At 42.3% G+C, this 16,021-nt stretch overlaps 1 protein-coding gene across 2 annotated transcripts in view; it reads right to left on the reverse strand.

Moving 5' to 3' along the window:
* Positions 1-16,021, reverse strand: part of ERC2 (ELKS/RAB6-interacting/CAST family member 2) — a 2,244,592-nt gene that overhangs the window by 860,009 nt on the left and 1,368,562 nt on the right. For both annotated transcript variants that reach the window (XM_069206453.1, XM_069206452.1), the window contains one exon: positions 1,318-1,353. In XM_069206453.1, the coding sequence (XP_069062554.1) occupies positions 1,318-1,353 (36 nt within the window). The remainder of the gene's footprint in view (positions 1-1,317; positions 1,354-16,021) is intronic.

Below are 16,021 nucleotides of genomic sequence, written 5' to 3' on the forward strand. Positions count from 1 at the left end.
TCTTACTCTGAGCTGCCATAGGGCAGCTCTTAACTACTTTGTCTTTTTGAACTACATGATGTGCTTATGAAACTGCTAAACGTAACTTACAGATAGGAGATCACAGACGCACAGTAGTATCATACTGTAACTACACATACTGTGGTCACTGTATTAGCCAAAATTAGGGACATTTAGTCAAACAAAGCAACAACTATGTCTATAGCAGTAGTGATCTAGCACCTATCACCATGAGAATGTCAATATGTCAACATAGGGACTGAGTGGGAGATCACACTGAAGGGTCTACACAAAGGATTGTTGGGGTGGCACATGCTAAAATGAGAGTTGGTTTGGCATGGAGCCCCAATAGCAGTTAATGACATTCTCATTGAAAAAAGCAGGTCTTACATTTCCTGAAACTTGCAAGACGGCTAGTGCAAACCTTACAGGGGATGTTGCACAAAGGAAAGCAGAGGCCTTTGACATGGGATTTCTCCAGTTTGCACTTCTTCAGGTCCAGCTTGGCGATGTCACTGTCATTAACTAGATATGCTTTGGTCTCTAAACATAGTGAGAATGGCTGTCTATGAAGTCATCAACTGAATGCTCAATACGATGACACAAAAGTAGTGCAGGGATTAAAACCAAGTTGAGTCATTTTTTCTTGCTTCGAGAATATTTTCTTTTTTATGTCATAAGAATTTTATTAGTGCTTTGAGAATACTTTCCTTCACTGAAACCAATTCCCTGCGCGGCATGACCATAACGTCTTCATTATTGTACAGTTTCAGCTCTGCCTCAGCAAATGACAAGGGTTTTAGTGTTTAATGAATCTCTGTGAAAGATGAGCAGTCACGGATTAAAAGGACTACAAATGGTCCTTTGCCACCGGCACTGATTACATCAGTGTAAGTAGGTTAGAACAAGACACACTGATACTCTGCGACATGAGTTAACTCTGCACTACTTAGGACTCCAGAAACTGATAATTGCTTGAGTTTGAAAGATCCAATAAAGTTTCTCAGAAGCCTAGCTGTGAATAGTGCTTTCTTTCTCGAACATGCTATGGTACAAATAGCAAATTGTAGGGTTAGAGATGATAACATTTAGAATGTGGCATACAGCATTAGCAAATGTGTTTTTAAGGATTACGCGGAACATAAGCATGACCCAGGCTTCAAGCCAACAAGCGCATCCATTACAGCGTAATTGAAATATGGGTGTTAGAAGTGACGCATCCCGAAGCGACAGCCAAGGAACCATACAACACAATGCCATGGCAATGGGTCCTCATGCGATCATGTCTTAGAGCGGCCATTTTCAGAAACAACTTACTGGGCTGTACATCTGATTGAACAACTGCTCGGCTTGCTACATTGCAAAGGTGGGGAGTCACGAGGCGCGGACAGGAAGAGAAGGAAAGATCCGGGAAAAGAGCATTAACTTGACAAATCCAGTGCATTAGCACAGAAGAGCGTGTCATTAAACCGTAGGTTTTAAACATTACATGGTGAAAGAGGGCTGCATGAGGAAAACATAAATGTTGACTTTGGCACATGGAAAGGAATAGCTGTAAGAAGACATTGGAAGGATTGTGTTTCTTTTATTTCATGTGAATTAACTCCAGAAATAATAGAGGCTGACCCCTTTTAATGTCATATTGAGTGTTAAACCTGAACAATGAACGTCATCTGGGCTAAGAATAAAATGTAACCCTGGGGCAGTCATCACATATCTAAGGAACATTCTAATTTATTTACAGGTTTTTTTTGCATTATGTAAAACACCAATCCCTCATTGTGCATTCACTGTCACTTCCTCAGCAGGACCCGATGCACAGTTAAAGGACCTGCTGTCTATGAGTAAAATAACATTTAGGTGTTATTATTATACAAACGTCAGTAAAAGGGCACTGCAAATCCCCCAAAAAATCAGCAACAGAATTCTTCTTCTGAGCCTTTAGAAATGACTGAATCCTGAAAATGTCTTTCTTGTGATCTCAATCGATATTTACATAAATTAACACATGCAAATGTAAGAAAAGCATTGAAATCTGATCAGTTCTGTTGAAGCACTTTTATTTATTGTGTTTAGACCGCACATGTTGCTTTTAGAAATTACTCAGCGTCACTGCAGCCAATTATAATCAAGTGTCTGAACACGTTGTGAGAGGCCTTCACTCATGCTTATGAAAACATTGTACGAAGAGGCAGTCTTTCAGGGTCTGTTGGTATTTTCCCAAAAACTCAAGCGCTGTAAGAAAGATGGTTAACCAATCATGTTGAATGATATTGAGTTACAGTCCCGCAAATCCTCAGATGGAAAAAGCATTAGAAATTAAACAAATATAACACATCGCCTTAACAGAAGCATTCCAGATGCTTACATGCGCATACAAATTGTTTCAATAGGCAGGACTGTGGGAAAGCCATTTAGTGTGAAAGAAGGAGGATTGTTTGCATGTGTTGTCGCGGGGTCAAGGTGTGAGGGGGAGACTTTTAGCTTTGGGAACCGCTAGAGCACACTTCAGAAATATGGTGCATTTGGAGGGCAGGCTGTGAGGTGATGTACACCGGGGTGGAGGATGGCTCAGTGGGTTGCAGGTTCCTTAGCAAAACAACATTTTAGCGCAAGATCACAGATTTCGAATCCCTGCACAGCTGATTCAGTCGCAGATTATCATAAATTTAGTAATGTGAATTTTTGTCATTTATCGGCATCAGAGGTTCCGTGTGTTAGAAAGGTCCCCGTTCCTATTTTTAAAATAGTTGAGGGGCACGTCTCTCGTGCTCTCGTGTTTTCTCCGTGTATTGTGCAGTATTCTATTACATTTGCTCTGTTGTACCGTCCCTTTTCAGTTTTGGTGCTTTCTTTCATCCTCACATCTTGGTAACATACCCTTGATCTTCTCAGCTCGATTCTTGGGATTATCCCCCCCCACTTCTTTCTCAGCTCCCCGAGCTCTGTCTTGTATCACCCTTCCAGTTGTGCCGCTTCAGATCATGAGTCTTGAGAATAGATAAAGATGAAAGCCACTGCACACGGAATAATGTATTTTGCAAGGAAATGTAGATATATGACCACCTTGGATAATTCACATACAGACAAGGAAACCTCTTGTGTATTTTAAGAAAATAATCCAGCATGACGGGGCTGTTTGTTTTTCTGAACCAACCCTCACTATAGGGTGTGTTTCTGAAGCAACCCTCACTTTAGGGTGTGTTTCTGAAAAACAAACAAGAAAACACCAAAAGAGACCAAAACAGATTGGTGCCCACTCAACACACTTCTTTGTCTTCTGTGCAACCGCCACTTCACTGAATGCACAGAAGGCAATGAGATACAGGCCAGTCAAGCCTTGAGACACTCACGGGTGAGTAGCTGCGCTCTACAAATATTGATTGATTGACTGAGGCAGAAATATCGCTCTCTGCACGGGAGAAGAGGCATTCGCCTTCACAGATCTGAATGGTCCTCTCAGTGTTTATATGTTATGCAGGGCCTTCTCTCACTTGTCACAGAACTTCTTACTCCAATACAGTATGGAATACTCACTAGTGGATTCCTACTGCATAATTTAAGCAATATGCTTAAGATGTGCCCTAAATCTTTAACTTATACCGTTATCACTCTTGGAAAGCATAGGAGAAGAATCACTACACCAGCCCCTTCCTGGGCACTCTTCTCAAGCCATCCTCTATGATGTCACGATCATCACACACTCAGCAGAAGAAAGATGTAGACTAAATGTAGACTTCACTAAGTACCCTCTTTTCTTTCATCTCATCACATTCGTTGCCTAAATAGGACTTAACCTGTCAAAGGTATCCACTTGTAACCCAAGTAAAATGCCAATGTAACACAAAAAGGGTGCCATATATGTTTTAACCTTTGCAGGGTCAAAGGGTAACACTTGGGAGAACAGCTGTTCCATTGTGTAAGTTGACAGGCTGGCACTAGGGCAGGGAAGGGAAAGCCAAACCAGTTTTCCCAGGGCATGTAGCCCCCTTGTTAGCCACCCTTCTGAGTTGGTCTAGAGAGCTCTGGATGCTGAGAGAGGGGTTCAGCCATGCTGGAAGTGGACAGAATGGTGCATTCTGAGTTAGCCAGATGCCACAGTTCCCAGGAAATTGTCATCAGGAGGAAGGGAACATAGTAGTCCATTGGCTGCTGACCATTTTTTGTTTTTTCTGACCCCAGGTATGACAACATGGTGTACATATTATGTGGGCACCAGTGACAGCTTGTCTGTCAAAAGCAAAATATACAGGTTATCTGATCAGGTCAAGGCCAGCATCAACACTGAGGTTGCTTAGATGTTGGAGTCGGGGGTAATCAAGCCCTCCAGTAGTCCATGGGCCAGCCCAGTGGCACTGGTACCCTGTCTCAAGGGAGGGAACCTGAGATGAGGTTCTGTGTGGATGAATGAGGCCTAATGCAGTCACCAAGCCTGGTGCCCATACCATAGCAAGAGCTTATGAGATCACTGATAGGCAGGAAGCAGCAAAAAATCTGACTACCTTTGACAGACAGCCCTTGCCCCAGGAGCTAGGAAAAGCTCTACTTTTTCTACACTTAAAGCCACTTTCAATTTAAAGTGAAGCCCCTTGGGTTGAACACTGCATCTGCTACCTTCCAGAGGGTGGTGAATCAATTACTTCCAGGTCTAGAGAGCTTCAGTGCAGCTTATTTGATAATACAGCTATCTTTAGTTCGACATGAGAGCATCACCTGGTCCACCTCTAAGAAGTGCTTAAGGCCCTGCAGCAGGCAGGCCTGATTAACAAGGCAAGCATGTTCCAAATAGGGTAAGGCTCTGTTGTGTACCTGGGCCACCAAGTTTACTATGCTAATTCAGATGTCCTTTCCATGTTCTTCCACTTGATGAGAATCACTAGGATAAAGGTTAGTGTCTTATCACCTTCCGTTTGAAGGGGAGGCATGTAAAGGAATGCCTCTTTAATACAGACACCCCAAGTTTTTGGATTGATGCTCCTGATTTTCTGACTCTGAGGCCTCAGCCTGGTAACCAGACCTGAGTACCCATGCCCTGACTCCGAAATATGTATGTTACATTGGCTATAACCTGCTGGCAGAGGCTAACTTACCTGTAAGTCACTAGTATGATACCACAAGGTACTCAGGCCATGTAAGATAGAAAGTCATGCCGGAGATTGCAGCACTGATAGTGCCAACCTGGGTGTGATGCAGGTAAAACAAATCTCATAGTCCACCATTGCAAACTGCAAGAACAGTTTTAAGCTACTAGCCCAACTAAGCCATTCAAAGCAATGGCAAAGCCAAACCTCTTCTGCAATATGTGTAAGTCACTCCTATGGAAGGCCTACTTAACCCTAAGGCAGGGTGCAGCATGTTTTATGTGCAGGACATGTATGCTTCTTGCTCTGGCAGTAAAAACACAAAGATGCTGTTTCTACTGTGGAAGTTTTGGTTGTCCCTTTGGACATAGTGCAGGGTTACGTGTTGACTCCTCAGCTGGGCTAACTCCTGAATGATGCGCCCAAAGCTGATACTCCCAAGGTATCAAACAACTCATTACATTAAGCCCAACCTCATTCTCAAGTCAAAATTAACAGGATGGGTTGCAGTGTGCAGTTAAAAGTTGTCATTTTACTGCTTTTAGTCTCCTGTGCCCTTAATGTTTGCACAAGGAGCCTGTTACTGAGACAGCTGTCTGACCTCCTAGGGAGACATGCTAAGGTCTCCCAGCAATGGAGACAATATAAGCCTGCACTGGAGAGAGGTGTTACCTCTCTCTTGCAGGAAGCCACATGAATGTTGGCCCAAAAGGCTGGCTTCAAAGGAGAAGCTACCTTTGAAGGGCAAGTGGGTAACATTTGGGAGAAGGGCTGTTCCACTGTCTAGATAGACATGCTGGCAGAAGGGCCAGTTTCCAAAATGTTTTCCAGGGGTGTGTTGGTAGCCAAGAATCCTCACTTGCGTTTGCTAAGCCTGGGAGAGTCATTGGAGGGCAGCTTGATCATGCATAAGGTGATTAAAGGAAGGATTAGGATGTGACTGCAATGCCCTGCAACCGCTAGCCCAGTGGAAACTGGACTACCAGGACCAAGAGGACCTTGAGCGATGTTGACCCTGCGACCAGTATCATCTCACCCCTTTTGTTGACCGAAGATTAGCTACAGTAAGAACATCACCAACCACATCACATCCACAGCATCCTTGAGCATCTTCAACATCTTTAGTACCTTGCATCAAAACCACTTCCATAGGAACCACTGCAAGAATAAAAGTGCCTGGAACTGACTGAAGACTTCTTCACTTGCTGAGGTAACTTCTTCTGATTGCCTTGCTAGCTCCCCTGACTGACTCCCTGTTGGAGTTTGTCACCCAAAGTGACTATAACTGACCACAAAACAACTAGGCAAAGTTTGTGTTCAAAGAGGTTCTAAGTGTCAAATTTGTTGAATTTACCAATGTTTGTTCACAATTGAGATAAACACTTTGATTTACTATCCCTTCTAAATTCTATATCTTCAGAGCCCTGTGTGGATCTTTTTCACTGTGGTGTGGTGTCTAAAAATACATAAAAATATAATCTATTTTTATAATTTGGTGTCTAATTGATTTCTTCTTCAATTACGTTGGTGCTGTTTAAATGTTTTGTACGTGTTCCTTTGTGTAGGCCTTGCTGCTCAGACCCATAGCTAATCAGGGCTGAGCTAGAGGATTTAGGAAACAAAGCCTACTGGTCCTAGAGAGGTTGGTAAGTGTATTAAGATGTGAAACACACCATTTAATACACCCCATTTCCTCACTATACTACTTAGGAGAAGTATGCTAAATGTTCTAATCAATTTTGGCTGCGGATTGTATGCCCAGCATTTTCTTGTTCAGTGCCATGAACTGATATAGCTGTTTCCACATTCTACAATAATCTAAACAATTGCAGATGCTCCAGTGATCAATCTGGACCCTTTGTAGGTTTTTAACATTCTAATGTCTAACTATATATACCCTGAGGAGCCTTGGAGTCAATCCAGGATAAGCGTTTTTTCTTACAAGCATCTCTTGTTTCTCAAATTGGGTGTTTCAGAACACTTGTTGGAATGTAGCTTTGTTTGTTCTGTGTCATTCATATTAGCCATCAGTTCTTCACAGCAGACAAGAAAGACCTAATTTGCACAAAAGTCTTAAAAGTCACAGAGTTCAGAGCATTTTCATTAAGGTTCCTTTCACCAGCCCATTTGGCCATTCTTTCTGAAGTGTGCTGTCTTTCACATGGAGTCACTAGTGCAGGCAGATGGTTCCTTTGAGGCAGGAGTTGGAGGCTCTCTTTCCCTATTCAATGCCCTCTTTTAAAGATGTTTCTCCCTCCTCCTGTTATTAAGGATAAGCTGTATGCAACTTGGAGAGGTGAGTGGAGGAGGGAGACTTCCACCCCCCATGTCAAACTGGGTATAGCATAGAAGGATGAACAACCTTCTCTGGCTTTACCGCCCCCTGGTTATGGGTTGCCTTGTCACAAGTGCCAACTACTCAATTTTCAGTTCTACCGAGCAGAACAGTGGCTGATGTCTCATTTGGCTGACAGGAGGAAGGATGGCAATTTGATAATATAACAAGTGGGAAGTCTGAACTTTGCGGTTAGCTGTATCAAATTTTTGTAGAATTCTTTTCAGTGCCTGTGCCTATGGCTAATATAACTGTGTTCATTGCATCTTGCATCAGTGCTTCCTTCCCTTAGGGTGAGATATCTTTATTTCTGCAATGCTCAAATTTAGAACAAACTCTAAAGCAATAAAGGATCCTGGGCAAAGAAACACCACCGGGGAATCAGGTCCACCTTTATTTGCGCTAAAGCCTCATCCTAAAATCACTGCTGTGGAGTTATTGGTGCTTGTGTTCCAGGCTGTGGCTGCTCATGTACGATTAACTCACTTACTCATGCCACTGATTGAATGATTGCAATAGCCTGCTATGCTGGAGGCCTTCTGAGGTACAAATGTTGGGGTGCACTAATGTTGAATTTCCTCTCACGACTATCACCACCCTTCACAAGCCAACTGACCACAGGAGAAAGAGTGGGAGCTGACATAGGCAGCAAAACCAAGAGAACCCAAGGAGCATTAATGGAGTGGGCTGTCACTGCAGTACCATCAGAACAGAGCACATAAAAAATCCACAGTCTCTGGGATCTAGAAGAGCAGAGAGGGGTAGCCACTGAAGAACAAGCTACATCCTCAGCTTTACAGACCGCCTCCACTTGACGCCATGGGTTTTCGCTTGATCTACATACCCTTTATATGAAGCCATTTCCAATCATATTAATTCCATCTAGCAATCTCCCATATAGCTGCCTATTATTTTTTATTAAAAAGAGGTCACAATGGTGTTGACCTTTGGGAGGGAGGAATTAAAATATGATTCCATAATCTTGACAAAGAATCTGAAATAGGTTTTGCCCAGACTTCCTTGAAGCCAGTGACACTAAATGTTACTCGACTGACACAGTCATGTCTGCCTCTCTATCTTTCCTGGCATAGGAGGATTACATGTTCAGCTTGTGATGAAGGTCAAAAACTGTCTTCTCGGCTCATCCACCTGTAAGAGCTAGTTGAACAGCCAGTATGTTGACTCATACGTTGTAACTTGTGTGCCATAATCTTGAGTTTATAATGGGAAGGAAAATCATATTTCCTGTACTTAAATGCCATTTTACCACTTCAAGGCTCAAAATATTTTTGTCCCAAAAAAAGCATTCTCAATAAAAAAAAATCTGACCTCCATCTATATGCAGTTTGTATAGGCCACTGTACTTTCTGGTAGCCAATGCTGCTTTCTCACACATTTAACAGCAGCTGTGTTTGCTGCTCCATCTTTGTCAGCAGCCTGAAGCATTCACCCATAACTGTGCCACTATTTAAAGGTATTTGTGTAACCTGCAAAAAAGTTCCTTAGGTTTTTTAGTTTATTATGAGCTCCCATATATGGGTACATTTTAGGAAGTGAGGCATAGATCTTGTTAGAATCCCTCCAGTCCTGCGGCATTTCTTCTTTACTCGTCTTGCACAGTGTCATTATAGCTGCTGAAGGTTGTTAATATCAGATGAATGGAAAGTTCTTATTTGCCAAGCCAGCATCATGTTACAGAAAACAATATTGCCCTTAAATCTTTAAGTAGTTAATTATCCTAATAATTGCCCAATGGCTCTAGCTCCCCAACATCAATCTATGAATCAGTATATAAGAAAACAAAGGAAGTGTCACCTGGCAATCCTGCTTTTAAAGGCGATGCAGTGCCTCAGATGGAAGAGGCAGCAGGGAAATTATTCCCCAAGGCCTGTGTTTTTTCGAGGCCTCACTCTTGTGCTACGACATTTATTCATAGATTTTAAAGAAAGCTTTCTGTTTATCAATTATGAGGAATCTAACATGGCCATTACCACTCTGTGGCACCAGATGTTGTATCAGTGATGTCATCACTTTCTTTGGGGAATATATCTTTTTAACTTAGAAATAGGTGCTCATCCTATAAGAAGTCACCCCAAAATTGTTGATCTGGGCCTTGCAAAAAAACTTTACATTCCTGAAGCAATGTCTTTATTTTGACCAATCCATTGTGTAGGGCAACATCACTTCATCACTACATTATCTACTGTGCTTGATAGCTATTCTTGAGACTGGGCTCATAGCCAAATACGTTTCCTTGGAGTGCACCCCCAGCTGCTTCATAAATGCCAAACCTCTGGTTTCCTAACTTCTTTCAGGACATGATGTAAAACATTTATTTTTCCTTTGATGGCTTGTCTTTCATACTTTAAATCTCCTAGCAACACACAGGGTGTGGTCAAAGGGTTATTACATCAATATAAAAAGACAAGCTTAATGTTTTTTTTCAGCACCTATAAACACCATCATAATCATTCTTTTACTCTGTTTGGGCCACATAATGCAGCCATAAAAGCCTGGGGGGCTGCTACACTCCCTGCAGCCGACCACTGCATTTTTATAACATGTGGTAGTGGTGCACCTTGCCAGAGTGGGTCAGTGAATAATAAATGAGAGGCTTCTGCCGCTCATTTATTAATAGTTTTTTGTTAATTATTTTTTGAGTGTTGCGGTCCCACCACAGACATCCACAGTTTAAGTACAGGTTCTTAGTTGTGGGCTGTGGGGGGAGCCCCAAGGCCTCAGCATGCCCTTTTAAGCTGCCAGCCTGCACTCATGCTGGGTGCTGGCAATTTCTAATTTAATTCCCTGTATATATATATGTATAAATATATATATATATATATATATATATATATACATATATATATATATATATATATATATATATATATATATATACATAGAGAGAGAGAGAGAGAAAGAGAGAGCGAGCAAGAGAGGGAGAGAAAGTTAGGACCTAGTTGTTGTGCATAAGAAGTTTCAAGGTGATCCGTCAAGCGGTCCCCATAAAAAATGGGTAAAAAAGTATGTTTCCCATTTTAATTTCTATAGAGATTTTAGACACCACTACAGACCGAACTGTTGGATAGAATTACACCACATTTGGCAGGAAGGTAGCTCTTGTTCTAGAAAGAGTAATGTTTGTTTTCAAGAAATTAAAGGAAAAATAAATTTGTGTATCAGGGCGGAACGCTAACACAGATCTCATGGTGAGATCAGATTGGCTTTCATAACTTCAACCAGAAAGTGATTTCAGCCATCTTGGGACCAATCTACATGACACCCCACCATTGAAATGCACTGCAGTGAATGGCAGGTTTTGAGGGACACAAAAATGAAAATGATTAAAGGGTGATAACAAATTTTAGTTACAATATAAATCATTGGTTGATGGTAACACACTCATTTTAGGAATTGTGGTGTGTTCTAAGGTGATTTTACCTGGTTTTCATGAGTCATGTTTGAGAGGAAAATGTTTTCTTATGATTTTCCCATAGAGGTTATGGAAGGTGCTTCAGAAGCTAAAATGAGAATATGTATTCTGTAAATTCACACTGTCTTTCTCAGCCATATGAGAATGAAGTCAGACATTCTCAGTAAAGCATGTGCTTCTTATAGGAACAGCCTGTCAGTCAATTTCCCTGTGTACGACTGCAGCCTGACCGTGTTCTAAAGAACAACAAGTGCGCTAACACACTTACCTATGACAAAAGTAGGCACATCTGAAGCCTTCTTGATTGAACCGTACTTGTAGAACTTAAAACAGTTAATTTAGAAAGGAACAAAATGAGGGGGGTTCATTTTGTCATAGAAATTAGGTTTGTGTTGTGTAAAGATAAATTAGAGCATTTTAAGTGCGTTCTCAAATACTTTTCGCTTGTATTTCTTTAAAACATTATGACATGTGGGCTGAAACATTCACTTTCAACACCATCAGCAGATTGTCCGTTAACGCCCGGTGATCAGCAGCTTACAGTGTTTTAATGAGCAACTAGAGTGCTAAAATTTTGAGTTTATGCCAAAAGTGTGTCTCATCTGAATGCCATCTTGATAGAATGGAAATGGAAAAATGATTTTCTACTGAGAACACTGCGGTAAATAAGGAAATTAGGGAGCCGGGCCCTGAGTCCAATCCCCACACCACTCCCCCACTGTTCATTACAACGGACATCTTACTTAATTTTTTTTAAAACCCTTGAAATTCACTGAAAAAACACAAAGGCTACAGGCACGTTATAATTAGGAAATTGAATTTTAAAAAATCTTATGTTTTCATGTTTTCTGCATGTAAAATCTGAACCTAACTATAAAGTCCATGTAACCTCTGTTTTTTTACTGAATATATATGCGACCTTCACACTGAGCCTCAGGGTTTTTATTTTTTTTATTTATTTTTTTGTTAGCCCTTTATGGGCTATCTGGGACCACGAGGGAGCCCTCAAGGGATCCCCCGAGGTCTCTATATATTTTAGTATTTATTTATTTCTTAATTTTTTTTTAAATAATGCCCTTTCCTGGATACCTGGCTCTGCGAGGGAAACCTTAAGGTCTCCCCGTGGTGCCATTGCTTCAGCAAGTAGGTAGCTGCTTTGACAGAAGCTCTCTGCTTGCTGAAGCACTTCATCTCTGTCTCCTGCACGTGTGCAGGGGACAGAGATGAAAACTTTGCTGTTTGACAGAGGGACCTGGTTTAAAGGTCTCACTGTCAAACAGCAGATTATTTGCTGTGGCTTGGCTGCAGTTGCAGAGCTGCAGCCAAGCCACAGCAAACAGCTATGTCCCGAGGGTGGGCACCCCAGGACATGGATGGATCTGGCCCTGTGGGGTGGCAGTCCGCAGGGCCATCAGTGGCTCCAAGAGGGTGGCCGCGCACCCCCCTCCAACTAGGACATAGCCCCAGGCGTGGTGGTCCCCAGGGCAGCGGTTGGGCTGCAGGACCCCCCATATTTTAACAGGAAAGCCCTGGGGAGGTGGTGGGTCCCCTGCATATACTTTTCTTAATACCCCATGGGAGCTGGTCCTCGAGGCACGGGGGGCTATGCCCCCCGCACACTTAACAAGGATCGCCCTGGAGGCTGGTGTCCCCAGGGCAGCGGTGGGGCTGCAGACCCCCACATATTCATTAAGTAAAGCCCAGGGGATGTGGCGACCCCCAGGGAGTGGGGGGGGCACAAGCCCGCTGGCATATTTAAAAAGGAAAGCCCTGGGGAGGTGGCGGTCCCCTGGGCAGCCATGCATACTCATTGAGGAGAGCCCTGAGGAGGTGGCAGTCCCCAGGGCAGCAGGCCCTCCTGCATATTAAAACATTGAAAGCTCTGGGGAAGTGGTGGTCCCTGGAGCTGGCTTCCAACACTACCTGGTATGAAGTGTTGACAGCCAATCAGAGCTGTGCATGTCCCTCACAAGCTCCTCTTTGTTAGCAAATACTTCACGGCCAGAGATATACAGATTTAAATTTCCCTAAATTTCTCAAAAAACTACTGAACGGATTTACTCCAAATAAGTGAAAGTGTAATCTGCGTACCGACATCTAGATTTCTGCCATATTTGGTGTAGTCGTGTCTATAGAATCCTATTGGAATAGCATGGGAAACACAACATTTGTTTAGCCCCCTTTTTCTCGGCCCCCGCTTGATGGATCATCCTGAAACTTTCCATGCGCAACCAGAATCACTGCAACACTTCTTTTGAGAAAATTTTGTGAAGATCTGTCAAACGGTGCCAAAAATATCGGCAAGTCAAAAAACACTTTTTCTACGGAAACATGGTCCTAACAATAACTACCTAGTGGTGACATAAAGTGACTTGAATTATTATAAATTAATCCACCCACCGCAGGCGATGGTGGGCCTTGCCTAATTAATCTGAGTATTTATTCACAGTGAGTAGGCCAAGCCCAGCTATCATCCCTAACAGGACCCTACAGACAATAGATCTTGCCTTTTGTGCACCAAGGAGAAGTATGAGTGAGTGAGTAATCCTTTTAAACACCCTCCAAGACCTGTCTTAAGTCTAGGTAGGTTGAAGGCACATAAGGGCGCCTTGCTCCTCCAGGTATGCATCCTCCATATATCTCTTTTCCAAACTGCCTTAAACAGACATCACAATATATTTCTCTACTTCATCACAGGAAGAGAGACAAATAGGTAGGGTTGACCTACAGTGCTCTTTCTATAAATTCGTCAAAGGGAGGAAGCTATGTGAAAGCTGTAAAGAAAACGATCACGGTTGAAAATAACTTAAAATATTGAATTAAGCACCAGGATGCATTTTTGCGATTATGGAAATGCGTAGTTCATGTAATTACAGTGACTTCGAAGAAAGGGCAAGGAGCATTGTTTCTCCGTGTTACAGAACGCGAGTCTGGTCCATTGCTACAGTTCATGGTTTAAAATCACTGTCATTCAGCCTGCTGCTTCCTGGCCAAAGGTTTTATTTGTTTCTACTGTACACAAGGACTCCGTGAATGTGAACGCATCGCGTTCACAGATGCAACCCCCCTGCTGCATGCCAATGTACAAGCATCCACCCACTACACGGCTGATAGTAGTCTGCCATATCTACTCTACTGAAGCCAGAGTGTGGGCATGATGTGTCTAGACGTGAGCGAATATATAATCCCCAGGGAGGAACTGGCAGAAATGAGCAGATTTCGTTTGACGTATCCTTTCTAAATATACAATGCGCTGTTTGTCCTCAGACTCGAAATAAGAAACCAGGCCCATAGTACATTCAGTTATGGACTGTTTTGCAACATTTGATTCTGACACGTTTGTTCCGCATTTTATAAAAGAGATGTTTTGCATCTCACTAGTGCACAGGTTGTATACATGTAGATTTATAGTGTTGAACATACATCACTGTCAAGGTAGATCCAAGCTTCCAAGATTGGCAGAATTTGGACGAAACTTAATTGACAATAGAATTTGGACTAAACCCAAGTGGATAGTCATTTAACAGTACTATAGTTTATGGAAAAACATGGCTGCCCTACCAATGCTCAACACCTCGCACAGACTCAATATTTCTCTCAGAAGACATTGGTACGTCCCTAAAGCACATGAAGTCTGCTTTTTATTTTCCAAACTGGAACAAATATTATTCTACTACAAACTAAACTTACTTTACAGAGCTTAATTTGTAAATAAAAAAGTGACGGTCCCCAAAGCTCTCCTCTGAAACATGCGGCTGCTGCAATCAAATGTGCAAGCACGGAATACTGAGCAGCATAATCCTGAAGCCACCTCGGGCCTCTTTAATCCATGTACAACCACTCCCTGCCCAATCAGCTCACTCTAGCAGCTTTCAGGTTTCTCCCTTTGTGAAGCTTTTTCGTTTTTCTCTTCCTCCATCTTTCCCATATGAGGCTTTTGCGCGCAGTAAAAGCATGAGGCAGAAAAATAAGTGCCAGCCCTCAAAAATAAGTGCCGGTGTCCTGCACCGGAAACCACCGCCTCAAATTAAGCACTGTTGGATCATGGTTAATGTTCACATTTCAGTGTAAATTTGAGTACATTTCACACGCTTCATTTAAATGGGATGAACTGGACATATTATTTTAAATTTTAAAGAAGCTTTCATAAAATGACAACAATGCTGCAGTCCCGTGTTCAGTGAGCACTGCAGTAGGCCTTTCTCAGTAAAGGTCTTCAATATGCTGGAGTGGGTCAACAAAGCATGTTCTCAAACTTTGATAGCAGGCTGCTACCAATGCATGTCTGTGAAATTTTACATCTTGAAATCTGAAACAACCAGCTTGGGTGCAGAATTTACTCCTCCAATTGATTCTTCAAAAGGTTATTTGTTGACTTGCTCCCTGAGTATACTGCAGGGCTAATGTCTATGTGATACGAGGATGATACAATCATACAGGCCTACTGTGATTGAAACTTTGTGTATTCCCCTATAATAGGATCTTGAAACAACAGAGTTTGGAGATAAAGAAGGAACTTGGGTACGGGCTGTCCTTTTTAGGTCAAGCGTAGCAGCAAGGAAGGGCTGTTTTCTGTGTTGGTATATATCTGAGCTTTTAACCACTCCCACTGCACGCCCATCACTATCACTCGTTTATAGGCTTGCCTTTCAAAAATCCTTTGTTTTTCATTGGTAAATGCTTTACCTTTGTCCCTCCTTTGGGTGGTTTTGTTACCGCCTTGGCCATTGACCTGTTACATGGCTAACTGCACTTTTGCCAATAACTTTGACTGCGAGCAAACTTCTTTTTTTCTTTTGTGTCTCACCTTCGTGCTCGAAGTGGCGCTTTTAATCAGCTTGCTTATGTCACCTGTTTTAGTTTTTATTTTCAGTTTGTGTGGCAAGGAAAGTCCAATTAGTAGTTTACATAGCTAATAACTCTAACTCAGGCAAACGTGACATTGCATTGCAAATGCTTGTTTTCACCATGGAGAACAGGATGGGGACGGACGTGCTGTACTTTTTTGTTCTATGAAACATTATTGCAATAACAATAATGCCTGTAGCTGTTACACATTTATTTTTCTTCCGCCAGGTTTGGAAAGTATATCCCTAGGGCTCCATATTTTACCATGCAAAATGTAAACAAATGACTATGGGCCTCATTATGACCCTGGCAGGCGGCGGAGGC

The sequence above is a fragment of the Pleurodeles waltl genome, chromosome 9, assembly GCF_031143425.1.
Source record: "Pleurodeles waltl isolate 20211129_DDA chromosome 9, aPleWal1.hap1.20221129, whole genome shotgun sequence".
Classification (NCBI taxonomy): domain Eukaryota; kingdom Metazoa; phylum Chordata; class Amphibia; order Caudata; family Salamandridae; genus Pleurodeles; species Pleurodeles waltl.